This window comes from Mauremys reevesii, linkage group 3, assembly GCF_016161935.1.
Source record: "Mauremys reevesii isolate NIE-2019 linkage group 3, ASM1616193v1, whole genome shotgun sequence".
Taxonomy (NCBI): Eukaryota; Metazoa; Chordata; order Testudines; family Geoemydidae; genus Mauremys; species Mauremys reevesii.
Window position 1 is genome coordinate 108,990,196 of NC_052625.1, and position 27,238 is coordinate 109,017,433.

The following is a 27,238-nucleotide window of genomic DNA, read 5'->3' on the forward strand; positions in this document are numbered from 1 at the left end:
CACAGGGAGTTCTTAGTTCAGCTGGAGTTTACAAAAATTCTCTAACTAGAGTTGTCTGCTTTAAAAGGGACAATTTCATAAAGCTGAAAACAATTTATGAGCAAAATCAGTTGGGAGAAATATTTTAAACAGAAAAATATGAATGATAATTGGGAGTTATTTAAGAACATTTTAATAGATGCCCCAAAAGCCTCATTTGGGAAAGAAGGCTGCATTGGTTGGCTTAGACTTAAAGGGAACTGAAAGCAGCTATTTAAAAAAAAAAAACTGCAATATATAACAAATGAAAAAAGAGGAAGTTGATAGTAATGAATATAAATCCCAAAATAGGATTTGTAGAAAATTTATAAGAGAAGCATAAAGACACAAGAAGAATCTATGACCAGCAGAGTTGAGGACAATAAGGAGGTGTTTTAAACGTGTATTAGGGACAAAAGGAATCTTAACAATGGCATTGGTCCATTACTAGATTGAAATAATAGTAATAATGCAATATAATAAGTCAATAATAATGCAGAAAAGGCAGAAGTATTCAGTAAAAATTTCTGCTTTGGAGAAAAAGCCAGATGTATTCATATCATACGATGACCACGAAATACGTTCCATTTTAACAGAAATTGAGAATGCTAAGCAAGCAGCTACTAAAATCAGCAGGTCCAGATAACTTGCATACAAGAGTTTTAAAAGAGATGGCCTAGGAGCTCTCTGAACCATTAATGCTGATTTTCAATAAGTATTGGACCACTGGGGAAGTTCCAGAGAACTGAAAGACAACTTAATATTGTGCCACTATTTAAAAAGAGGAAATGGAATGACCTTGGTAATTATAGGTCTGTTATCCTGACTTCAATCCTGGCTGAAATAATGGCATGGTTGATACAGGACTTGATAAATAATGAATTAAAGGAGAATAATATAACTAATTGCAATCAGCATGGTTTATGGAAAGCAGATCCTGTCAAACTAACTTGATATCTTTATTCAGTAAGATCGTAAGTTTGGTTGATAAAGATAATAATGTTGATGTAATATATATAGACTTCTGTAAGGCATTTGACTTGGTTCCACATGACATTTTGATTAAGAAACTAGATTGATACAAAATCAACATGGCATACATTAACTGGATTAAAGCATGGTTAACTGATAGGTCTCAAAATGTAATTGTAAATGGGGAATCATAATCAAGCAGATGTGTTTCTAATCGAGTCCTACAGGGATTGGTTCTTAACCCAACACTATTTAACATTTTCATCGGTGTCCTGGAAGAAAAGACAAAATCATCACTGATAAAGCTTGTGGATGACACAAAATTTGGGGGAGTGGCAAATAATGAAGAGGACAGGTTACCAATCAAATGCAATCTGGATGGCTTGGTAAACTGAGTGCAAGCAAACAATATGCATTTTAGTACAGCCAAATGTACACTCATAATGTCTAGGAACAAAGAATATGGGTCATACTTACAGGATGGGGTTCTCTATCCTAGGAAGCTATGGCTCTGAAAAAGTCTTGTGAGTTAGGGTGAGTAATCAGCTGAACATGAGCTTCCATTGCAATGTTGTGACCAAAAAGGCTACTGCTATCCCTGGATGTATAAACAGAGGAATATTGAGTAGGACTGGGATGGTTGTATTACTGCTATATTTGGCACTGGTGTGACTGCTGCTGGAATACTGTATTCAGTTTTTCTATCCACAATGCAAGAAGGATATTAATTGTACAGGGTTCAGAGAAGAACCATGAGAATGATTAAAGGATTGGAAAACATGCCTTATAGTGATAGACGCAAGGTGCTCAATCTATTTTACTTAGCAAAGTGAAGGTTGGGGGTGACTTGATCACAGTCTGTAAGTACCGAAGTGGAGAACAGAAATTTGATGATAGAAGGTTCTTCAGTCCAATAAAGAAAGGTATAACAAGATCCAGTAGCTGGAAGTTGAGGCTAGACAAATTCAGACTAGAAATATGGCACAAATCTTTAACAGTGAGGGCAATGAACCATTGGAACAATTTTCCAAGGGGGATAGTGGATTCTCTGTCACTCAAAATTTTTAAATGAAGATTGGATGTTTTTCTAAAAGATTTTCAAACAAGAATTAATTCAGGGAAGTCTTATGGTCTGTGTTAAACATGAGGTCACATTCAATTATCATAGTAGTCCCTGCTGGCCTTATAATATATTAATCTATAGCTTGCAATTGGATTAAATTTTATATCTGATGACAGATGTTTCATTATTATTTTATAGATATATTGATAGATATAAAAATTGGGTGTTTTAATATTTTATTTGCAGGGTCCTGACTAAAGGACAGAATGCTTTAATAGAACTACAAACACAAAGGCCTGTTGCCCTAGAATTGTACAAAGACTTTAAAGAACTTGGAAGGTTTATGTTACGCTACAGCGGATCCACTATAGCTGCAGGAGTTGTCACAGAGGTAGGAGGCTTTTGTAACAGACTTTCTAGAATGTTGATTATGGAGAGGTGGCAGCTTCTCCATAATAAAGGTTGGAGTCGGCTTCCATGACAAAGCCCTATTTTATCAGCCCTATTACTATGGATTGGAAAATTAATTTGATTTGAAAATTGCCAGATGTACTGTGAAAACAAAGGAGAACATTTCTGCAAAGTTTTGAGGAAAATTTGTCCAACTGTTTTTTGAATTACAGGTCATTAAACGAAAAGAACCATGGTTTGAAATTTTAAAATGTCTCTCTTCTTCATATCACTCCAACTAAACGTAGGCTTATTACCATCCCTTCAAAGTTTCCACATAGACAAACTTCCCTAAAAACTTTTCCCCCAACGATGTTTAAAGAAAATAGGTTGCAATTAAGCAACATTGTTAATTTTTGTTGCCAGTAGCTTTGGGCCCAGTCCTACTCCCTCTGAATTTAAAGGGCTTGTAAACCGAATCCTGCTCCCACTGATGGCCATAAGCATTTTCTGCTGTTAACTTCAGAAGATGCAAGGACAGGTACTTAGCGCATGTGTAAAGGCTTTTTGCCTTCTGTTATCAGGATTGCACCTTTGAAAATATAAAGGTTCTTCTATACTGACAGGTAAAGTCATCTTTTTTGAGGCCTGTGTTTTTGGATCTGTAGGACCTGAGTTCTAGTTCCAGCTTTGTTTAGTGTGTTATGGAAAGGTGGTGGTATCATCCCACTTTTATACAGAAGCCCATGGTTTAATAATTTGTCAGTAACAGAGCCTGAATTAGAACTCTTCTCTCTCTGCTTAAAACAATTTCCCAGAGCTCGTGAGGCTTTGTGAACTATGTTACAAAGGTGTCTTAACATACTTTCTTGTTACCGTTTACACAGGACTCTGAGCTGGGGCCATGATCTTATAAATCACTTGCACACATTTAACTTCGCTATTGTGAGGAGTCCGGGACTCCTTATACTACTAAAGTTAAACACATGCCTAAGTGCCTGTAGGTTGGGGCCTAAATAAGCTTGTGGCTTGTTAGGCTCTTCTTTGGAAATAACTTTTTATAGGACTCAGTGTTGTTTCAAAGAATCTCAGAGAAAATTCAGACTACTGTCACTGAAAACGTATCGGTAGATAATCTATTAAATGTATGTTATGTATACATTATGACCCTTTTGTGGTGGTCGGCTGTTTTTTTCTGTAGTATTTTCATTTGTTTTGTTTTTTTATGAAATTATGACAAAACTTACCGCTTTTCTTCTTTTTCTTTTTAGATTAAAGAATGATAGTGGTGCTATAAGGCTTCCATGACCCAACCAAAATGCAATCAGCCATCCAAACTGCTTTCCGAATCCAGTTACTTCAGTTGAAGGAACTAAGTGCAATTAAATTTAAAAAAAAAAAAAAAAGAAAATTTAAATCCACATTGGACATTTAGTGAACTTTTTATTAGTCTCTGCCTACTGGGAAACAAAATGCCAACTGACATGGAAATGCTAATGTTGCACAATCTCATTTCAAAAATGTCCATATTTCTCTGTGTGAAATTCATCCCACATTTGCAGCTAACAGAGCTTTATGGAAACTTGATTGGAAAGATGCATTAGAAGAAAAGATTGTTTCATGACGATTCACCATCTTTCTACTTCCAGCCATAGACTGTTTACATTTTTTCCTTTGATTTGCTCATTGCTGCACATTAATCCAGAAAGTAACTTAATTGGTCTAATATATTTTAAGGTTTGAGATGGATGCATTTTCAGGGAAAAAATAACTGTTTACTTCAGTTTCAGAGAATGGTATGTAGTGTCATCCACAAGATTATTTCCCCCATCCCAAAATTTATTTAAAAAAGTTTAATTTCATGTGTGGTGGAAGCTGTGCCAACAATGACTAATTTTATTTTTGAAGTGTAAAAATATAATAAAGTAGCCTGGTCTAAGCATAATATGTTTTGCCTCCTTCAAACCGTATTATTTAATTTAAACCCTTGCTAAATTCCATTAAACTGATTATAATTTTTAGGACAAAATGTTTCTATGTAAACATTATAAAATAAAACTAGAAACTGCATACTTAGCATGTGAGAGTATGTCTTCACTGCAGAGTTAGTCCAGGCTCTTACTTGTGCATAGCACCAACACCCCTCCCATCATCAGAAAAACCCACTGATCCGATTTTAGTGGTTCTTTCAACACGAGCATCCTGTCCTGGGGTACAGGCTATAGCTTGAATGCTGTTTTCAGTTGGGCTGGTAACCTGCTTATTTTGCAGTGATGATGCATGCTAAACCACTCTAGTGCTGATAGTCCTTCAGTGCCTTCCCACAATTCCCCCTGTGTGCCCTGAAGGACAGGCAAGTTCTCCCACTGTTCATTGGGACTCAGAGTGACTCAGCTTGCTGCATCACAAAGAGCCATGGGATATGACCCCAGAAGTCCTAGCAAGTGCAGGACACAGTAACTTGGGTAGGACTTTGCAGTGCGACTGTTCCAGTCTGATCTGGGTGCTCAGACATGAATGTGATGACCTGGATTAACTCTGCAATGAAGACATTCTCTGAGATGTGAAGAACACTGAAGACTGGGCTCATAATTTGATTCAAGTGGTTGCCCAAAAACATTCCTATAGGCATCTATCTTTACTCTTCTCATTCTGGTGGAAGTTACTTTGACTGCAATCAAATGAATAGACCCCAGTTCTGCAAATACTTATACAAGTGCTTAACTTTACATGTGAATTATCCCATTAACATAAGTGTTTGCAGAATTGAAGCCTAAAGATATGTCTTCACTGCGTGTTTAATATGGGTAATTGGCACCTGTGTTAGCCTAGTCCAGGTATGAATGTCATCACTGTTCTTGCACTCAGCCATGTGTGTCTTGGGAGCTTATCCCATGGTTCTTTGTGGCAAGAGACATTAATATTGTTTCACAGTCAATTGCGTCCTTTGGGGGAACTGTGAGAATGGCACAGTAGTGCTATCAGCACTTGAATGGTTTTGCCTACATCCTCAGTGTGAAGTGGGCGGGTTTTGGCCCAGGGTAAACCAAAGTTGGTTTCTAACCAGAGAGGCCATGTTGATCTCAAGTTATGTGAATTTCTGGGCCTATTACTCTCAAACCTGAACACTTGTGAATTATACCATTATACCAGTACTATTAATTATGGCTTCCAATCGATCTTTAACAATGCATGTCCTTAAAGTTGCACTTAAACCATTATGGCAGCAGTCCTGAGGCTGACAAGATTCCAGAGCTTTCATACTCCCAAACACCTATGCTAAGCCACCTCAGTAGACTTACTTAAAACCAAGGTAACACCATTTATAGATCTGAAATACCAGGAGAGCTGAAGTGCTGGGAGTGGAAGAAAATTTCAGTTTAGTTCCTGACTTGTGTGCACGAGGAACCATATACATCATAACCTCTTTTCTCCTTAAAAATCCAAATTGATCCAAGTGTTACAGCTGGTTAGTACAAGGGACAGAAATAAATATATGGTGGAAAAGATGAAGGAAAGACATGCTACAACTTCGAGAGCAGTGATTTTTTTTTTATTTTAAAAGTACAGGTTCCACTATATTTCTACTATGTCTCAGGAAGAGCATGTTCTAGAGTTCTGTACATTTTGGGTTAGAACAGTGGTTTTCAAACTTTTTGAGCTGAGGCCCCCCGCCTGCCCCCTTTGAGTCACAATTTTTGGTTGCATTCTCCCAACCCAGACAAAAATAGACACAATACCTGCCCCCTCCCTCTTTGGTTTTTCGGGGTGGGGGAAGGCATGTATGATGGTCTCTGGGGGCGGAGCCAGCGCTGGGTACAGAGGCTTCAGGGAGCAGAAATCAGCATGGACACGGCGGACGTTGACACTCACTGGCTTGGGTGGCTCACTGAGGTGAGTCAGGAGGTGGGGATCCTTTTCTGAGCCCAACCCTGTGGGGCAGTGGGTTGCTGCTCCCCCCCGTGGTGCGGCTTGCTGCGGTTCGTCTCTCAGCGGGGCTCTGCGGTCGGGGGGGAATAACGCACACTCAGGGGCTCAGGCCCTTGGAGCGGGGGCTGAGTCAATAGTCAAATGGCAGCCCAGGCCCTAGGTCAGGGCGGGGCAGCCAGCAAACAGTCGGAGACCCAGGCCTTTAAGCAGGGACTGAGTCAGCAGTTCCATAGCAGGAGGTCCAAGCCTCTCCAGGCCAGGGAGAAGGGGGAGTCTGCCACCCAAGGAGTCCCACCACCTCGCTACACCCCCAAATGTTCCTCTGCACCCCCCCCCCCAGTTTGAAAACTTCTGGGTTAGAAGATGATGGTAAAATGTTTCCAGTGGAACATGAGTCAAATATCTGGACTCTGGGTTAATTTTTAGCCTAATTTAAGTGGGGCCAAGATTCTACCCCCATCTTTTCCCTGTCTGCTATTGAAGATGGACTTGCAAAGCCCTAGCATAGTACCTAAAATAGGTGAATCATGGCTCTCTGAGGGCAAAGTGAAAGTGTTGCTCATGTGTTGTCTGTTTCCCAGTTCTTAAACGAAAAACAGAATTCAGGAGGATTTCCCAGATCTCTTTAGCTGGTAGCTTTAGGCTCTCCAGATTACTCCCCTTATAGAAGTATCTAACAATACTCTGTCTTAGGGATGTAGTTACAGAAAAATTCTAGGGATGAGCAATACCTCTCACACTGTTTAGAAAACTCCCTTTGCAAAATGTAAAGCCATTGTAGGATGGCTGCGTGGGTATCCCCTATTTTGTAAAACGCATGGTCTTTTGTGCGATTGGTGCATTACAAAGATGAAAAAATTTGTTCCTCCTAAAAGTATTTTTATTACATTTAATGTGCTCTTTTTCCTTGGGTCCCAATCCCCATTTTACCCCTGGATCAGTGCAAAGTGGAGAACCCAGAAGTCCTGTGTACTGAATGATCTTTACCAACTAATTCCACTTGAACTTCTCCCCTGCCCCCTCTGTCCCTATGAACACATCTTTTATGATAAAATACAAATGAACAAGCAAGCTAATCTGTAAATAAATCATATGTATTTGCTTTATACAAGTGAGATAGTAGCCACACAAAGCCTGACTAACTGTTGTGCTGTTTGTGTATATGCAAGTTGTGGGGAGGTGCAGTCCATCTTTCCAACCAGGGGCTGAGGTGTGGGGGTTTCATTGTGTACCACTTGTACCAGTCTGCATGCTGTCTAGGTACTTATCTAAGCCTGTTGTTCTAGCACTGTTCACTGAATTTGAAGTTGGGGTTGTTGAGGAATACATTTTGAATACAGCAATATGATGGTGTGTATAATTTGATGACAGCAGATTTACTTATTGAAATAATCTGCACAATTTGAGAAAAATCTCGGCAGACATTAACATTTGTGTCTGCTTCTATTTCTCAGGCAAGTAAAACAAAACTGCTTAATTAAACAACAGAAGAAACTTCCTGATGGGAAGGTGTTTTATACTGGGGGAATAGTTATGCAAAGGAAGGAGGGAAAGCCCCACTCCTTGTGAGATTTAGACTGAAAAAGAAGCTAGAAAATGTACTGGAGGGGAGCAATTTGCTCTCTTCCTCCCCTCCCCCCCCCCCGCTGTTTGTCCTGCTCTGTTCTAGTTTTAGCTCTACATCTCTCTTGTCTTGCCTTCAACATTTTTGCTGATCCTGCCACCCTTCTTACACTACCCAGAATATTCTTGGTGAGCCATAGGAAAAGCAACCCTTTTTCTGCTCATTTGTTTCTGTTGGCACACAAGGGGTTATTTGCTGGGTGTCTCGCTCTCACACTGGAGAGGGAGAGGGAGAAAGAAGGGGTGGAGCTCAGGCTTGTAGTGTAACTAGATGTGAGACCAGCAGTATAAGCTGACAGCTGAAAGAAATCACAGATTAAGCCAGCTGCTGACAATGGCTGGCCCAAAGACTCTCTTAGTGTTGGAGAACTTCATAAATGGTAAATTTGTCCCTTGTTCCTCCTACATAGACTCCTATGATCCATCCACAGGAGACGTGTATTGCAGAGTACCAGACAGTGGCAAAGAAGAGGTGAGTACAGCAGTTTCACTAACAGAAGGCGAAGAAAAAATGGGAACATCAGTGAAGTTGTTTGTGGGGTGGAAGGTGGGGAAATCAGGAAGAGGATTATCCTAGTGATTAATTGTTTAAATGAATAAGTTCTTAACGTTACTACAAGGCCAGGTAACATTGCTCCGGGAACAAATCCTTTTTGTCACACTGTTCACTATTGAAAGCTATGGACCAGATCCTCAGCTAGTGTCAATCAGTGCAGCTTCAGTTACTTCATTGGAGGTATGTCAATTACACCAGCAGAGGATGGAGTCTTGCAGAATGCAGGTTGAAGGCAATGGTCACGTCAGCAGTTTGCAGTTGATAACACTGGAGTCAGGAAAAAAGGGGCTGTTCATCTCCCCTCCGTGAACAGCCCTGGATACACTGTATCCAAATTAATATCTTCTCTCTTAATAGCTTTAATTTCTACTACTATTTCAAAGGACTTTGCACACTGGGGCTCTTTCCATGAAACAGGATCAAAATCTCACCGCCTGCCTGAGGTTTGATCTCTGCAGATCGATGTTGAGCGCTTAGAACGGGTAGGCAACCTATGGCACGTGTGCCGAAGGCGGCATACGAGCTGATTTTTCAGTGGCACTCACACTGCGCGGGTCCTGGCCACTGGTCTGGGGGGCTCTGCATTTTAATTTAATTTTAAATGAAGCTTCTTAAACATTTTAAAAACCTTGTTTACTTTACATACAACAATAGTTTGGTTATATATTATAGACTTATAGAAAGAGACCTTCTAAAAATGTTTAAATGTATTACCGGCACGCAAAACCTGAAATTAGAGTGAATAAGTGAAGACTCGGCACACCACTTCTGAAAGGTTGCCGACCCCTGGTTTAGAACATTGATATTGCAGGTGAAAAGTTAACAAATCGTTTTAGTGCAGCTGCATGAATGTGATTTCTGTACAGTGCAGAAGCCTGCTCCAATCAACGAGAGCAGAAATGCAATATTTCTTTTCGGCTCTGTAATTAATCTTTGCTGTATGTTCTTTGCCACATCAATCGTTAGGGCAACGAGACACTCATATTGGAAACTGCCATTTAGTTTATGGCAAAGTACTGTTTATAAGGAACGAAATTAGAGGTGTGTACAATGTAATGCATTGGGTTCAGCGAGGGGACAGATGAACAGAAAGGAGTTATATTACACTCCAAGGGCTTTCAAAATGTTGACTAATAAGTGCTCAATATTGTTTCATTTTCAGAATAAGTGGTCTTTTTAAAAGACTTTTTACTGTACATGAATACCTCTTTCACATATGTATCAATCATGTTGATCTTGTTTTCCTTTTTCAGAAGAAACCTTTAGCACCATAATTTTGGTTGGGTAAATATTTGCAAGGTGCTGATAACTAATGGTTAAAGTGTAACCAGGCTGGCTTTGCTAGAATATGCTTAATGTAAAATCATGTCAGTCCAAAACCTCTTTGTGCTCGAAGAATTGTTTCTTTCATGCATAAACACTACGTGGGTCCCCATTCTGTTTATTCACATAAGTAGATGCACAAATAATTATAACAGTAACGGAGATTTGTGAGCATGCCAGAAAGACCTAACAAAAATAGGATATGAGGCATCATAGCAGACTAAATTCTAGATATCTAAGTGTAAGGTAATGCATATTTGAAGGAACACTAACTTCTCATTCAGTTTCCTGAGTCAGCTGCAGCATACACCTTAGGAACTATACTTAGGCACCAACCAACTTAGGGTATGTCTACACTACGGGATTATTCCGATTTTACAGAAACTGTTTTTTTAAAACAGATTGTATAAAGTCGAGTGCACGCGGCCACACTAAGCACATTAATTCGGCGGTGTGCGTCCATGTACCGAGGCTAGCGTCCATTTCCGGAGTGTTGCACTGTGGGTAGTTATCCTGTAGCTATCCCATAGTTCCTGCAGTCTCCCCCGCCCATTGGAATTCTGGGTTGAGATCCCAGTGCGTGATGGTGCAAAAACAGTGTCATGGGTGATTCTGGGTAAATGTCATCACTCCATCATTCCTCCGTGAAAGCAACGGCACACAATCATTTTGAGCCCTTTTTTCCCTGGATTGCCCTGGCAGACGCCAAAGCATGGTAACCAGGGAGCCCGTTTTGCCTTTTGTCACTGTCACCGTATGTGTACTGGATGCTGCTGACAGAGGCGGTACTGCAGTGCTACACAGCAGCATTCATTTGCCTTTGCAAGGTAGCAGAGACAGTTACCATCCTTATTGCACCATCTGCCATTGTAAATTGGCGATGAGATGATGGTTATCAGTCATTTTGCACCGTTTGCATTTGGAAATTGGCGATGACGGTTATCCATCCTTTTGTACCGTCTGCTGCTGTCATGGGTGCTCCTGGCTGGCCTCGCTGAGGTCGGCTGGGGACGCATGGACAAAAATGAGAGTGACTCCCCGGGTCATTCCCTTCTTTATGTTTTGTCTAAAAATAGAGTCAGTCCTGCCTAGAATCTGGGGCAAGTGTACTAGAGAACCAGAGAGCACAGCCGCTCCATGTCAGAGCCCCAGAGATCCTGCAGAAATGACGAGCTGCATGCCATTCTAGGGGGTGCCCCTGCAACAACCCCATCCGTTGCTTCCCTCCTAGTGACGTTTTCTGCTTAGGCCTGTGGGCTGCTAAACAAAAGTGGGGAGGCTCTACAAAGCTGGGAGCTAGGGGAGGGGCTGGAGTCCTCCAGTGGAAAATATTGAAATACCAGGTCCAGTTGCCTGCATTTTAGGAGAGATATTAAGACAATTCAAAATGAAAATAAGCACCTACTGTATTAGAATTCAGTACTGGGTCAGTGGCCATATGAGTAAGGCTATTCACATGCATAAGGGTTTGCAGGATTGGGCCCATATTCCCCACCGGACATGCGCACATATAAACATTCAAACAGCCAAAATCAAACTTAACCCTACTAAGTAGGTTATTTTCCCCTCATTCACATACAGGAATGCTGGTTCCCATGGACAACTAGGTCTGGCAAAACCCCTTTATACTAAAGGCTCTTGCCCTCCTACAATTCCTGATGGAGAGAAACAAATTTACTTTACCGTGTGTACTTTGGCTAACATTTTAACATCCAGCTTTTTTTAAATTGTGCTTTGTCTCTGGTTTTTAGGCTGTTACTTCTACTTTCTTATATGGAGGAGGAGGGCAGGGGAAGTATGTATGAAGATAAAAATAGATTTATCATTACATTTTGATTACACACATTGTCTTTCTTGGCTCAGTTGTTTTTTTCCTTCTCTCTGATTCTTTCCCTCAATCAACTTCAGTCTATTTTCTCTATAACTCTTTGCACCTTCCCTCTCGCTGTATTTCTACCTCCGTACCTCCTCTTCCTTTTTGTTTTCTCCTTAGACTAAGTCCCTTCCATTTTCTTCTCCCCATCTCTCATCCTTGCCCCCACATTTTTTTTTCTTTTCCTCAGGCTGTCCTCCCCGTCGGCCTGGGAGAATCCTTCTGTAGTGCTCACACCCCATCCCTATAAAAATCACCAAAATGTTCAGGGAGAGGGGGATCTCTGGCTGCTACATGGGGTAATTCGTTCTGGATCAGGCAGCTTCCTTTTCTGATGAGCTACTGCACTGAGGCATACAACATGGTGTGGAAGTGGCAGCGAAAAGAGGAAATGGAGAAGCAGCCACAGCAGCAGGATGGCACCTAGTGGCAGAAGGATGGAAGAGTAGGTTATTTTAAAAAAGGAGTTGGAGGTGGGTCAATGCGGTCAAATGAATAGGGAGTCCTGAGCCCTGTGTTCTGTTTCTGGCTTAGCCAGTGACCTGCTGTGTGATCTTGTGCAGGACACTTCACTTCTCTGTGCTCCTATTTCTTCCAGCCTTTGTCTCATCTGTGTAAATGGTAAGTTCATCACCTCACCACAATGTATGAAAAGGAACGGTATGTTACAGGGGACTTTGATTTGAGTGACGCATGCTGGATCCAGTCAGCAGCTATGCAAGCAGTAGTAAAACACCATTAGAGTTCATAGAAGATAATTTCCTAACATAAACTGTATTGCACCCAATCCAAGGCAATTCTATTTTGGACTTCATCATGACAGATAAAGATAACCACTAACTTCCAGTCCTATGATTAATTTATCTTGATACTAGTGATACTGACCTGATTACATTCAGTATGGGCAAAGAGAAGGAAGTCCCAACCTGTGTGTGCACGTGCACGCGCCTTTAAAAAGGGCTAATTTCCTAAAGCTGAGGGAAATTGGGAAGAAAAATATAGACAGAAAAATGTGAATGAATATTGGGAACTCTTTAAGAATATTTTATTAGATGGCCAAAAATCATGAGTCCCCCAATCAAGAAACGAAGCCCATTCTAGTTCAGTGCCAAAGTGAAGGCAGTAATTAGAATTAAAGAATACCCTATAAGAAATGGATAAAAAGAGAAAATACCACCAGTCGATATAAATTAGAAGCTATGAAGTATAAAAAATAGAAAAGGGAAGCTAAAGACACCAGGGAAAATTCCATGGCTGGCATAGCTAAGGACAATAAGGAATTTTTATATATACAGGGACAAAAGAAATCCTATAAAAGGTATACTATACTGGAGATGGTGAAATTGTTAATGATTCAGAAATATAATATTTTTTGTATTAGGAAAGAAGCAGGATATCATGTACTTATATTGTGAGGATGATGAACAAAGGATAATGAACAACATTAGTAACAAAAGAGGATATTAAAAACATCTGTTAGGAATGAACATTTTTAAATCAGCAGATCTGGATTAATTGCCCCCAAAAGGACTAAAAGAATTGGCTGAATAGATCTCTGGCCCATTGATTTTCATTTTTATTACATCTTAGAATACTGGAGAAATTCTTGAAGGCTGGAAGAGTACTAATGTGCTAATATTCAAAAAGGGCAAGAAAGATAACCCAGGTACTATAGCCTGATATAAATCCCAGGCAAAATAATGGAAAAGCTGATAGGGGAATCAGATTATAAAGAATTAAAGGATAGGTATATAATTGATGCCATTTAACATGGTTTTATGGAAAATAGGCCCTGACAAGCAAACCTTATTTCATTCTTTGATGAGATTACAAGTTTGGTTGATAATGGTAAGTGCCTAGAAGTAAAAGACTTTTGTAAGGCATTTGATGTAATAGTGTATGACATTCTGATTAAAAAATTAGCACTATACAATGTCAATAAGCAGACATTAAATAGACGACAAACTGGCTAACTGACAGATATCAAAAAGGTAGTCATCAATTGGGAATCGTTCCACTGGGGGTATTTTTAATGGAGTTCTGCAGGGATCCATAATAGGCCTGATGCAATTCAAAATTTTCACCAATGATCTGGGAGTAAATATAAAATCACTGATGGTAAAATTTGTGAATGACACAAAGATTGGCAGAGTCAGGATGGGACAGTCGTACAGAGCTATCTGAATTGCTGGCGAAGCTGGCCCTATTCCAACAAAATGTTTCAGTACAGCCAAATGAAATTAGTCTCTCTAGAGGTAAGGAACGAAGGCCTACACAATGTGGGGCTCTATCCTGGAAAGCAGTGACTCTGAAGAGAATCTCAGAGGCATAGAGGACGCATAACTGAATGTGAGCTTCCAGTGTGATTCCTAGGCAAAAAAAGGGCTTCATAGTCATAGATTCCAAGATCAGAAGGGATCATTGTGATCTAGTCTGGTCTCCTGTACCACACCGAACTTCCCCAAAATAGTTTCTAGAGCAGATCTTTTAGATAAATATCCAATTTTGATTTAAAAATTGTCATTGAGAGAGAATCTACCATGACCCTTGGTACATTGTTCCAATGGATAATTACTGTCACTGTTAAAGATTTCTGTCTATTTCCAGCCTGAAAACTGGGCTTGTCCAGGATTTGAACACAGGACTGCTTAAACCCTAATGAGACTCATTCCCCTAGACCAACAAGCCATCCAAAGCTTGGGTGATCCTTGGATATATAAGTAGAGAAGTAGCACACAGGCATAAAGAGATGATTTCACCTCTATAACCGGCATTGGTGATACTGATTCAGGAATCCGGTTCTGGTGTCCACATTTTAAAAAGGATGTTGAATAAATGGAGTGGGTACAAAAAAAGAGCCACAAAAATGATTTAAGGGCTGGAGAAAATGCCTTACAGTGAGAGACTAAAGAAGCTCAGTCTGTTTAGCTTATCAAAAAGAAGACTGTGAGGCGACTGGTTTACAGTGTATAAGTACCTACATGGGAAGAAAATACCAGGCATTAAAGGGCTGTCTAATCTAGCAGAGAAAGGTATAACAAGAACCAATGGCTGGAAGCTGAAGCCCGACAAATTCAAATTAGAAATAAAAATTTGTGCCTTGACAGTGAGGGTGATTAGCTATTGGAACAAACTACCAACTACATCTCTTGATGTCTTCAGAACAAACCTGGATGCTTTTCTAGAAGACATGCTTTCGCCAAACAGGGCTCAATATGGGGGTAACTGGGTGAAATTTAAGAGCTTGTGATACGCAGGAGATTAGAATAGAAGACGTAATGGTTCTGTATTACCTTCCTCCTCAGAGGTTGGCAGAGGTCAGACAAGGTAATGGGAGAGGCACTGCCTCAAATGAGGGGCCTGTATCTGCAAAATGTACTGCAGTGTTCCTAGAAGGAACTAAGATTAGGCCATATATGAGGCTGCATCTGGGATGCTGTGTACTGTCCTGGGCACCTCACACTGGTAAGAATGAGAAACCCAAGTGCTTTGGAAGGGAGAGAGAAATTCTCTTGGTTTGGGGCATAAGTGAAGTTCCAAATGATAGGATTAGCATGAAACTTTTCCTTTGGGCAGGTGATTCCATAACTGTATTGCTTGCACTTTCCTCTGAAGCATCTTGTCTTGGCTACTGCTGGAGACAGAATGGTGGAGTAGATGGCCCACAGGTCTAATCTGGTATGGCAACGCCCATGTTCCTAGACAGATGTCAGGAAACTGGAAGGAATTTGTAGAAGCACCACTGCAATGGTTAGCCAGATGAGAGGGACTGACATACAGGAAAGATTTTAAAGAGCTAAATATGTTTAATTTGTTTAAATGACTGGGACAAAAGGAAAAGAGAAGTAACTTGTCACAAAAAAAATGGAAGGCTGTAAGCATCAAGAAGTGATAAAAAATGAGTATAACTAGAAGAAAGAAGAGTGTTAAATTTTAGGCAGAGTGTCAAGAAGAAATGCCCTCTTACTAATGTTGGTTAGATTGTGGGTTGTCTCTTGAGAACTCTAAGGGATGTCAACGGGACACACTGCCTGAGACTATAATGTAAGGCAGGACAAAATGACTCAAAAGATCTTATTCTCTCAAATGTCAATAGCTCTATTGATTGTTTTCCTCCCATAAAGCACTCTTGAAGTTTGCTGTCTCTGCTTTATTCTTTCAGGTAGAAGTTGCAGTCACAGCTGCCAGAGATGCCTTTCTAGGCTGGTCCTCCAAAAGCCCTCAGGAAAGATCTCAGATAATGAACAAGTTAGCAGACCTGATAGAGCATGACCTGGAGGCATTTGCACAAGCAGAATCAAAAGATCAAGGTAAAGGCACAATTTGTCCATCTCTTTGGCTGTCTGTCCCCAAATGAGGTTATAGAGAACGAGGGTCTTGTTAAATATCAGGACTGAGTCACAATGGCCAGGTCCTATTCTTGACTCTAATGCTGGCTGTCGGTGTGATTGGGTCAGTTAGAGCCAAATTTTTAAAGTTGCCACAAATTTTGTGTGCCTAACTAGGCAGTCTCTGGGTTTGATTTTCAGAGGTTCTATGTTTCTAAAGTTGGACACTCAATACTAGAGGCTGGTTTTGAAAATGTGGGCCTCTTAACTCCTCCATGCCTCTGTTTCCTTCTCTACAAAATAAGGATGGCAATACCTGCGGCACAGAGGGGCTGAGGCTAAATTTAATCAATATTCAAAAAGCACTTTGAGGTCCTCAGGTAGAGGATGCTGCCAAAGAGCAAAGCATTACCAGTCCTATGGATGTACTATAAAATCATCTATCTAATCTATAGTGGTAGTGGTGCCTAGAGGCTCCCAGACAAGAATCCAGGACCTCATTGTGCCAGGCACAATGTGTGCACACACAACAAAAACATGGTCTCTGCCCCCAAATTGCTTATAATCTGAATGTCTGTTTACGCTATAATTTGTACGTATGCTATTCATGATGCTTTCCAGGCATCTAATTACTTCACCATTTATCATCACCAACAAAGTTCTTCCCTAGGTAGTGGATAGGAATCCTAGTTCAGGGCTCCAGTTTGATTTGGAAGCTCTTCAGAGCAGATGCTTGTCTTCCTGTGTGTTTACAGCAGTATGCACACTTATGGCATTATATAAATATGTTAGTTTTTCCCCTGGGATAAAGTGCATGGTAATGAGACAACAACATGCTTGTTACTTTTCTCTTTCAGGAAAAACAATTACATTCGCTAGAACAGTGGACATCCCACGGGCAGCATACAACTTCCGGTTCTTTGCATCTTCTATCCTTCACCATACCACAGAATGCACTCAGATGGACAACATGGACTGCATGCATTACACCATGAGAACTCCAGTAGGCATTGGTGGGTATTTTCAAAGGACAAATGCTGAAAAGCTAGGCAGATTGTCTGCCAAGAGAGGGGAACAAAATAAGAAAAAGGGGGGCCTTGAGCTCTGCTGCTTATTTTTTTAACTTCAGGCAGCATTTTCAAGGGCAGGGGGAGAAAGGATTATCATAAAGTTAATGTTTACTGCTTCTAGATCTCGTGCTAAGCTTGGATACTCCACTATGAACTCTGGCACCTGCATACCACAAAATCAGTGAACAATTACAACATTTATCCTAAAAAGTTCCTTCTTCCCACAGTAGGACATTTCCCATCCTCAAAATCTTCTGTGGTCTAGTCCAGGCTGAGGTTGATGGTAAAGTGGAAAGTGTTGAAATCCAGGTGGAAGCTACAAGCTGTCAGGAACAGTATCCCTGATGAGGCCACAGCACACCTGGTGGCTAAGTTTTGTGACTTTGTCCTCACCCACAATCATTTAAGATTTGAGGACAACTTATACCTTCAAGTCAGTGGCACTGCTATGGGTACCCACATGGCTGACTTAGAACAATGCTTCCTCAGCTCTCGTCTCCTAGCGCCCCTCCTCTACTTGAGCTACATTGATGACATCTTCATCATATGGACCCACGGAAAAGAGGCCCTTGAAGAATTTTACATGAATTTCAACAATTTCCACCCCACCATCAACCTCAGCCTGGACCAATCCACACAAGAGATCCACTTCGTGGACACTACAGTGCAAATAAGTGATGGTCACATTAACACCTCCCTATACTGGATGCATTACCAGTCCTATGGATGTACTGGAAACCTACTGACTGCTATAGTTACCTACATGCCTTTAGCTTCCATCCAGGATACATCACACGATTCATTGTCTACAGCCAAGCCCTGAGATACAACCGAATTTGCTCCAATCCCTCAGACAGAGACAAACACCTACAAGATCTTTATCAAGCATTCTTAAAACTACAATACCCACCTGGGGAAGTGAGGAAACAAATTGACAGAGTAAGACGAGTACCCAGAAATCACGTACTACAGGACAGGCCCAACAAGGAAAATAACAGAACACCACTGGCCATCACGTACAACCCCCAGCTAAAACCTCTCCAGCGCATTATCAATGATCTACAACCTATCCTGGAAAACGATCCCTCACTCTCACTGACCTTGGGAGGCAGGCCAGTCCTCACTTATAGACAACCCCTCAACCTGAAGCAAATACCAGCAACTACACACCACAGAAACACCAATCCAGGAACAAATCCCTGTAGCAAACCTCGTTGCCTACTCTGTCTCCATATCTACTTTAGCAACACCATCAGAGGACCCAACCACATCAGCCACACCATCAGGGACTCATTCACCTGCACGTCTACTAATGTGATATATGCCATAGTGTACCAGCAATGCCCCTCTGCCATGTACATTGGCCAAACCGGACAGTCCCTACGTAAAAGAATAAATGGACACAAATCGGACATCAGGAATGGTAACATACAAAAGACAGTAGGTGAACAGTTCTATCTCCCTGGACATTCTGTAACAGATTTAAAAGTAGCTATTCTTGAACAAAAAAACTTCAGAAATAGACTTCAAAGAGAAACAGCAGAAATAAAATTAATTTGCAGATTTAACACCATTAATTTGGGCTTGAATAGGGACTGGGAGTGGCTGGCTCATTACAGAAGCAGCTTTTCCTCTCCTGGAATTGGGAGTGGACTACATCCACCCTGATCCATTTGGCCCTGTCAACACTGGTTCTTCACTTGGGAGGTAATCCCTTCTCTTCATGCATCTGAAGAAGTGAGGTGTTTTACCCACGAAAGCTTATGCCAAAATAAATCTGTTAATCTTTAAGGCGCCACCGGACTCCTTGTTGTTTTTGTGGATACAGACTAACGGCTACCTCCTGATACTTGACATATTTATATCCATTATTTTTGGAAAGCTAGCCACAAGATGGCACTGTCACGTCAGAGAAAGTTTGAATGCATGTGTTTTAGAGCTATATGAATAATGGTAAAAATATTTTTATACCAGTTTGATTATTTAATACATTTGTTTAATAAATTTGACCTGTTTTAGTTCTCTTCCCATGAGCAATTGAGAATCTGAGTCTTACTGACCAAACATGCTTACAGACATCAAATTTTAAATTCATTACACATGCTTGTGTTGGAACTCTGTTCCCTCATTCAATCATAAGAACGGCCATACTGTCCATCTAGCCCAGTATCCTGTCTTCCTACAGTGGCCAAAGCCATGTGCCCCAGAGGGAGTGAACAGAGCAGGTAATGATCAAGTGATCCATCCCCTGTCGCCCATTCCCATCATCTGGCAAACAGAGGGTAGGGACACCATTCCTGCCCATCCTGGCTAATAGGTCCATCAATGGCTATCTAGCAACAAGGAGTATCACGTGACCAATCACAACTAAGCATCACAGCTTGGGTTTCAAATATTTGTGATAAATACACAAAGTAAAAATATTCATGAAGATAGTAATTGAATAAATTTAAATAGCACTGCAATTTGAGGAAGTCAGTCTGTTCATTATTATTCTGGACTAAATTCATCAGGTAAATTATTCATTGTGCATGATGCACTCAGCTCTAATGTTTGACAAGAGCCAGAAGTGGCAATCAATGCATATTTGTTAAAACAAAACAAAACAAAAAATTTCAATTTGCATATATCATTGATTTGTGAATTCTGAACACTTGGACCTGTCTGTAGAGCATGAAAAAGCTCCTACTGAAATATCTCTCTGCTACGCTGGGACAAAAGTACAGCAAAAATCAGTTGTCCAGTTGAGGTGGTCAAATATATTTGCACTGTAAATGTTTGGCATAGTTTAGGTGGGTTATTTAGAAGGTGTTGGCCATTAGAAATGGCCCTTATTGTAGGGTTCACTGTACCATTAAGAGTAAGGTAGGGTGTAAAATTTCCTTCATTGTCCTGCCATACTGAAGCTTTGGCTTCCATCAGGGTAGGAGATGTCAAGCCTGGGCATCAGATTCAGATCTCCTGTCCCAATACATGTGGCCTCTTGATTTTGTCCTTTTTTCCTTTGTAGCTGGTTTAATAAGTCCTTGGAATTTGCCACTTTACTTGCTGACGTGGAAAATAGCCCCAGCCATTGCATCTGGAAACACTGTCATCGCCAAGCCCAGTGAGATGACATCTGTCACTGCTTGGATGATGTGCAAACTTCTGGGTAGAGCAGGTAATTTGGAAACGCCTTCGGCACAGCGATCCCTGCTGTCTGTTGCCTCCTTTCTTGCAGAAGTTGGAAGGTGAACAGTGAATGAAGCAAAGGATTGCAGGAGGAGAAAGATAATCACAGGGTTAAGGCAATTGAATTCTGCCCTGGAGAACTGACTTTTATCCCGGTCTCTCTCCCATACCTTCCCTCCCCCTGCCACCATCTCCTCATCCCCATCTATTCCCTTCACCTCACCTCTGCATTCCATTTAGGCTGTTTCTCCCTCCAAAGTGCTTGGGTGCCAGCAGGGGGAACATGGAGAACATAGGAACAAGTCTGTCTGTTCTCAGTTCCTGTGCCTGGTGCCTCATTGATCCCGGGTAGCTGGGAGCAGCAATTGCAGAGAAAGTGCTGCTCTACCCCTGCATCCCCTGGTTGAAGCATGCTCAGTACAGATGGAAGCTTCAGAGAATAGAGCTGCCAAACTCTAAGGCTGTGTCTTCACTAAGAAAACCTGGCCACTTCCAGTTAACTAACACAAGGTAAAATCCTAGTGAAGACAAGGCACTTAGTGGTCCTCACACAATTAACAGGTCAAATTAACCCCATAGTCTTCAGTTCAACCTGCTAACTTGTGTGAAAGCTGCAAACACCCTTCTCTTCACTGATTTTAGTTCATGTTCATAGGCGGCAGGTTATATACTTTTGCGGTGCCCAGGCTCCAGGAATATTCAGGGCTAGGGGCTCTGCTCCACCAATATTTGGAGCTGGGTCTCTCCACCGGCCCTGCCTAGAGCGGGCCCCGGCCCCCGCGGGTCTCCCCCCTGCCCTGCCGCATCCCTGCCTGGAAGAAAGTGGCGCGTGCCTCTCCCTTGCCTGTTTGTGCTGCCAGAGTAGCACATTCCTATGCGGAGCCCCTCTCCCAGCAGCAACTGCTGTCTGCTGCCCCAGGGTCCTAGCGCCCCCATCCGCTACTGGCAGGGCAGGCTGCCCTTCCGCCCTAGCCCTGAGCCTCTCTAATGCCCCAAACCCCTCAGCCCCAACCCTCATCCCCCTGCACCCTAATCCTCTGCCCCAGCCCTGAGCCCCCTCCCACACCCCAAACCCCTCATCTTCAGCCCCACAGCCCTCACCCCTGCACCCCTTCCTATCCCCAAACTCCCTCCCAAAGCCTGCACCCCCTCCCTTTGCACCCCCTCTCACCCCCAAACTCTATCCCAGAGGCTGCACCCCTCAGTCCCTCCTGCACACCCACCCCCTGTCTCAGCCCAGAGCCTGCACCCAGCACCCAAACTCCATCCCAGAGCTTGCACCCTGTACCCCTCCTGCACCCTAATCCCCAGCCCAGGACCTGCACCCCAGACCTCCTCCCCTCACCCAACCCCCTTCCCAGAACCTTAGGCAGGTGGGGGGTGGAGGTTGGGGGGATGGAGTTGTGGGGGAGGGTTCTGGGCACCACCAAAATTTCTACAAACCTGCCACCCATGTTCATGTTAGCCAGCTTGAGTTAAGAATACACTTTTTTTTCCTAGTAAAGATTCACAGTTAACAAGCCTCCACCGACCATGTGCAGTCCGTGATTTTTCAGTGTCTTATAACTTGTCCCGATGGGTGCAGTTTTTCACAGCACTGGCAAAAGGCACATTTCTGACATCAAAGGGACTTCCCTGCCAAATTTCAAGTCCCTCTCCCAAAGTATGTAGGCACTAGAACTTCCCGAGAAAATGGTTGCAGGAATATCTTTCACATGGGCAAAACAATGAATTTTTTTAATTTTCAGAAATGGCTGAACTGTTGAACTGTTTTTGCTGAAACTTTAAAAAAAAAAAAAACAGAGGAAAAAAAGAAGTGTATCAGCCTAAAACAGACTGGAAAATTTCAGACCTAATGGTGAAAGTTTGGCATAAGTTATATCCCACTGAAAACTAGGCCTTATTATGGGAGGTGTCAGGCAACTTTAACTATTGGCAGGGCTACCAGCTCCACCTGTAGTAATACAAGAACAGAGATTAAAACCCAATAGTTCAATGTTTTATCTAGTTATTTCTCCTATTTTGCTCAACCACTCTTAAAGTCAAAGGCTTCCTCGTTAATGTAGCGCTGTTAGTAGTTTGCTGGGGGGAGTGCAAAATTAACCTACCTACCTCAAAGCAAAAGACATGAGTGTTTTGTGTGTTTGTTCCCATGAGGAATCCCACCGGGGGTGGTGAACATTGTGTTTGGAACTGGCCCCAAAGCTGGGGAGGCTATTGTCTCCCATCCTGAGGTGCCACTGATCTCCTTCACTGGAAGCACGCTCACGGCCCAGCGCATCAGGGAGAGGAGTGCCCCACACTGGAAAAAGCTCTCTCTGGAACTGGGAGGCAAGAATCCTGCAATCATCTTTGAGGATGCTAATCTGGACCAATGCATCCCTACCACTGTGAGATCCAGCTTTGCAAATCAGGTAAAGGGAGATGCTCCTCTCTTAAGCTTCTTACATATTAAGTGTGTAAAGAGCAATGTGTGCGAGTGACTGCCTTTGTGCTTGTCTGGCTCTTAAATAGTCAAAGGTATTTTGTTAAGATTCCATATCATTAGCAGAATGCAAGTAGGAACTTATGAAGCTGATGTTTTCATGATCCTAGCAGCGGAGAAACAATGATAGTAAATAATTTGATCTTCTATAGTGTCTTTCGTTCAAATATTTCAACACACTTTACAGTCCTCCATGGGAAACAAATTACTTATCCTCCTAGAAAGTTGGTAAGTTATTTATCTAGATGGAAACAACTGAGAGATCAGGTGACTTCCCCAGAATCAAATGAGTTTATACAAGAGACAGGAATAAAGCCCAAGAATTCCAGTCCCCTGATCCAACTACTAGATGCTCCCATTCTTTGTCAACATCTTCAGCAATGATCAGCAAGCCTATGAAAATTATTTCAGTGAGTGTGAAGATAACTTGGCAAGTCAGGAAAAAGAAGCATTTCCATGATGTCACGGTAGTGATCATTCAGACATGGCAAGTAATGTTGCTCTGAGCCGTGATGGGGAGGATAAATAACCAAGACTTAATAATAAACTCAACAGTTAAGATGTCTACATCCCTTATTGAGTGACCACGTGATTTTATTATTGTCCCTGTGTCCTCTTTCTCCCCTTCTCCCCTCCAGTCTGTTTAGGACTCTCAATTTTGAGTGTCTTTAAATTTAGTTTGGGCTTTTTGTGGGGTAGGGACTGGCTTTACATATTTTGTGAGGGGCGTAGCACATTTCTGGGCACTCAGAAGTAACAGTATTGCAACAATTGACAATATCTTTGTTTCTCTCCTCATGTTTAATAGGGTGAAATCTGTCTTTGCACCAGCAGGATCTTTGTTCAGAGGAGCATTTATAATGAGTTTTTGAAGAGGTTTGTAGAAGAAGCCAGAAAGTGGAAGGTTGGGAGCCCCTCAGATCTCACAGCCAATATGGGGGCACTGATAAGTAAAGAGCATTTAGAAAAGGTAACTGCAGAGGAAATCCTGCCTGAACTATAGTCACATTTTAGAGATCCAGAAAAGATGACTTGTATATGACTGGGGCGAGGACCATGTCATCTTCTGTGTTAGGACCATGCCAATCACGCTGTCATTTCCCCATAAATGATCATTAAAAAGTGTCTGATGATTAAGGTATCTGCTGTGTATGGGTTAGGTTCACATCGTCCTAGGAAAAATAAAATCTGCGAACAAATAATTTTAAACTAAGCGATCAAGCTGTTGCTGTGAAAGTACTTAAATGAATCTAACAGTGCCAAATCAGGCAACATTTTCATTGACTTAAGTGTTGGGCCCATAGCGATGACTTATTTGCCTCATAAAACAACGTGCATTTAGATTGCAGCATATCTGATTTGTAATGCAACTCCTGAGGAATGTAAAAGCAGAGTTTATCTGGGATACTGAGTGGCTCTGGGGATATTGGTAATGGTATATACATGGAGACTTGTAGTCCACAAGTTCCAGGAATTCCACTTAGGCCATGAGTGGATGATAGTAGTTACCATCTGTTGGCTGCTGTGTGGTTGATGTGAAAATGAGTATAATGGGCTCAGTCAGTGGTCTGGAGATCAGGTGTCCATATCACAAAACCCACTGATGCAAATGTCATGATCTGGTAACATGCTGACAATCTCACACAGAAGAGAAGGTTCAAATAGGCTGAGAGACTGATCTCTTCCTCTGGGCCCTCCGGGTCAGTGATGAGATGTATTGGTGGATTACCCTACACTGTCGCTTCCTATGCTGTACCTGTTCTGTGGCTACATGGAGGACTTGAGTCCCAGGGAGTCTCTCTGGGCACCTTTCAGGGTTTCTTTCACACACAGCATTTAAAAGAAAGGAGCAAAAAAACCCTCAGTGATTTATCTGTAGAATTCCTAGAGTGGGGGAGAGCACCCAGTAGTTTCAAAGCTTTAGATAGAACAAGATCAATAGCATGACCTGTATGCTCAAGATAGCCTGTGATAGCAGCAACCACATAAATTGTTGTAATGGTTTATTGATCGTGTTTTCTGTTGTGCTCATCACTGTAGCATCTGAGTACTGTGACAACATATAGTGAGCTTCCTTGTATGGTAGGAAAAGGTAATCACTCTCAAGTGACATGGGGAAACTGAGGCAAAGAGAGGTGTGGTGTATTGCCCAGGGTCATAGAGGAAGTCTGTGACACATAAGGGATAGGAGCCAGGTCTTCTGTGCTTTAATAATGTGACTATCGTTCCATCCCTTCAAAACGTATTTAGAGGAAGGTACAAATTCATGTTTTGGCTAGCAGGTTAATGAGAGAAAGGGAACAGTTTACTTACAGGGAAAAATGCTCTGACTTCTTTTTACATATATTTGGCTAAAAAACCTAGGGAATGAGACCCTGTCATTGGCAGGGAGAAAATGCCAACATGGATCAGTGGGAAATGCTTCTAGATTCCATGTTGGTTTATCCGTATTGAAAATGTGAATTTTACAGCATTTTCAGTCTCCCACATTGATGTTTTACCCTTCCCCACCCAGGTAAAGAATTATGTGAAGAAGGCTCGAGCTGAAGGGGCTAGAATTCTCTGTGGAGAAGGAGTGGATTCTTTGGCTCTTCCAACTGGAAATCAGAATGGCTATTTCATGCTGCCTACAGTCATGGCTGAAGTCAAGGATGAATCCTGCTGCATGCAAGAAGAGATCTTTGGTCCCGTGACGTGTGTGGTCCTGTTTGATACGGAAGAGGAAGTGATTAAAAGAGCCAATGGTGTCAAGTATGGCCTGGCGGCCACGATATGGTCAAGCAATGTGGGGTGTGTTCATCGTGTGGCCAAGAGACTGCAAGCTGGCCTGGTGTGGACCAATTGCTGGCTAGTCAGGGAACTGAACTTGCCATTTGGTGGGATGAAAGCCTCAGGGATAGGCAGGGAGGGAGCAAAGGAGTCTTATGAGTTTTTCACTGAGGTCAAAACCATTACAATAAAACACTGAAATTTGCCCATTAAATATTTAAACAACCGACATTTGTGCTTACAAGTGTCTCTGGGATATACCAAGAGATCATGGCCTGCTTATAATTAATTTCTATAGAAATCCATTTGTTGACAAATACCAACTAAAGCTTAAGATGCTCAGCCCCACAACTGGCAGCAGAGAAAGTAGATTCTGTATCCTACCCAAGCCACAAACCTGATTCTGAGGGTTCAAGGAGATCTTGAGGATTCCAAAGTTAATTCACCATCTCTTTCTCAAGCTGGTCCAGTAAAAGGTATTACCTCACACATCATCTCTCTCTCTCATATATCTTGGGATTTATATGGCTGCAACAACACTGCGAATAAATGTCCCCAAAAAAGGCCGATTAGTGACAGGGTGATAAATAATGATGGTTGTGGTCAACAAATCGCCTTGAGTGACAAAGACACAAGCGAGTTATGATGTTATGTTCTAATAGGAATAAACATATTTCCTCTCTAAATGAGTAATTCCCATGAACAATATGTTTTGTACTTTGATTGTGTCATCAGACTAGAACTAATGAAATTTTACACTAAAATCCCCAAAGCAGTGCTGCTTATCTGTTTAGTTGTGCTAAACTCTAGAGCCAGGATATTCCTGCAAAGCATAAATAAAGCAAGTATGTAGTTGTATTGTCATCCTACTAAAATGGTTATTTTGATGTTATAATGTTTCATCATCTAGATTGCTCCTATGCTGGTATTTTTCACATTCCTAAAAGTAATTTGGCTGGCAGAACATAGTCACAGGTATACCCATTGACAAAGGCTGGAAGTGACTCGTTTTCAGCAGCACTGTTTGAAAAAATTGTTAAAAAATTAAAAAAAAAAACCCACTTAAAATTAGCCTGTTTTTCATTTTCAGGCTTCTGTGAAAATGGTCCATCTTGCAAAACTTTCCCATTGGTGAAAATGGAGTTGAAGTTGGGCACAGTTTCTCCCCCACCCCAAGTAAATGCCAGTGGACATATCAGAGCAGTTTTCGGTGGTGTGTTCTTCACATTTTGAGCTGGATTTTATCACTTGGTTGAAGTTGCATGGTGGCTTTCAGGTTCCATGGCCATTTGACTAATTTTCTCATGAATTAATCTCAGGACTAATTTTTTTGTGGGGGAAGAAGGAGATATTCCCCATGAACACATACAAGTGTTGAGATTGACCATATAGGGGAGTAGCAAATTATTGCTCCTCTACCCTGAACAGAGAAAACACAAGGGAAAGGATTCAGGATTGTCTAGGAGAAGGGTCTTTTTTCAGGCCCTGTTGGGAAGAGGGGTAAGGAGTTGGGATGGGGGGTCGAGGGATACCTGGTAGCAGTAACTCAGGTAATGTTTAGAGAAGCGTTCAGACTTCGAATACTAATTCATAATTTACTCTGAACCATTTGAGGTTCCCACATGAGTAGTTTGATATTTTCTTCATAGTGTTAAGGCTGGATTACT

At 41.8% G+C, this 27,238-nt stretch overlaps 2 protein-coding genes across 9 annotated transcripts in view; both read left to right on the plus strand.

Moving 5' to 3' along the window:
* Positions 1–4,519, plus strand: part of HBS1L (HBS1 like translational GTPase) — a 131,505-nt gene extending 126,986 nt beyond the window's left edge. For all 3 annotated transcript variants that reach the window (XM_039531471.1, XM_039531470.1, XM_039531472.1), the window contains exons 20-21: positions 2,300–2,444; positions 3,715–4,519. In XM_039531471.1, the coding sequence (XP_039387405.1) occupies positions 2,300–2,444; positions 3,715–3,726 (157 nt within the window). In that variant the 3' untranslated portion in view covers positions 3,727–4,519. The remainder of the gene's footprint in view (positions 1–2,299; positions 2,445–3,714) is intronic.
* Positions 4,520–4,631: 112 nt separating this feature from the next.
* On the plus strand, positions 4,632–26,584 carry ALDH8A1 (aldehyde dehydrogenase 8 family member A1). 6 transcript variants are annotated; one of them, XM_039531475.1, is made up of 9 exons: positions 4,632–6,337; positions 8,407–8,468; positions 11,939–12,221; positions 15,911–16,058; positions 16,934–17,089; positions 20,157–20,306; positions 22,475–22,731; positions 23,611–23,772; positions 25,318–26,584. In XM_039531475.1, exons 4-9 carry the CDS (start codon positions 15,989–15,991, stop codon positions 25,768–25,770), a joined length of 1,248 nt encoding a protein of 415 aa, XP_039387409.1. In that variant the 5' UTR covers positions 4,632–6,337; positions 8,407–8,468; positions 11,939–12,221; positions 15,911–15,988; the 3' UTR covers positions 25,771–26,584. The 6 variants fall into 6 exon arrangements, with proteins under 6 accessions (XP_039387409.1, XP_039387413.1, XP_039387412.1 ...); XM_039531479.1 differs by having other exon boundaries at positions 11,939–12,193; XM_039531478.1 differs by lacking the exon at positions 11,939–12,221.
* Positions 26,585–27,238: the final 654 nt, after the last annotated feature.

Coding starts and splice junctions, on each gene's coding strand:
- ALDH8A1 (XM_039531474.1), top strand. CDS start 8,331: ATGGCTGGCCCAAAGACTCTCTTAGTGTTGGAGAACTTCATAAATGGT. Junction 8,469..15,910: donor CAGACAGTGGCAAAGAAGAG/GTGAGTACAGCA, acceptor TTATTCTTTCAG/GTAGAAGTTGCAGTCACAGC. Junction 17,090..20,156: donor GAGAACTCCAGTAGGCATTG/GTGGGTATTTTC, acceptor TTTCCTTTGTAG/CTGGTTTAATAAGTCCTTGG.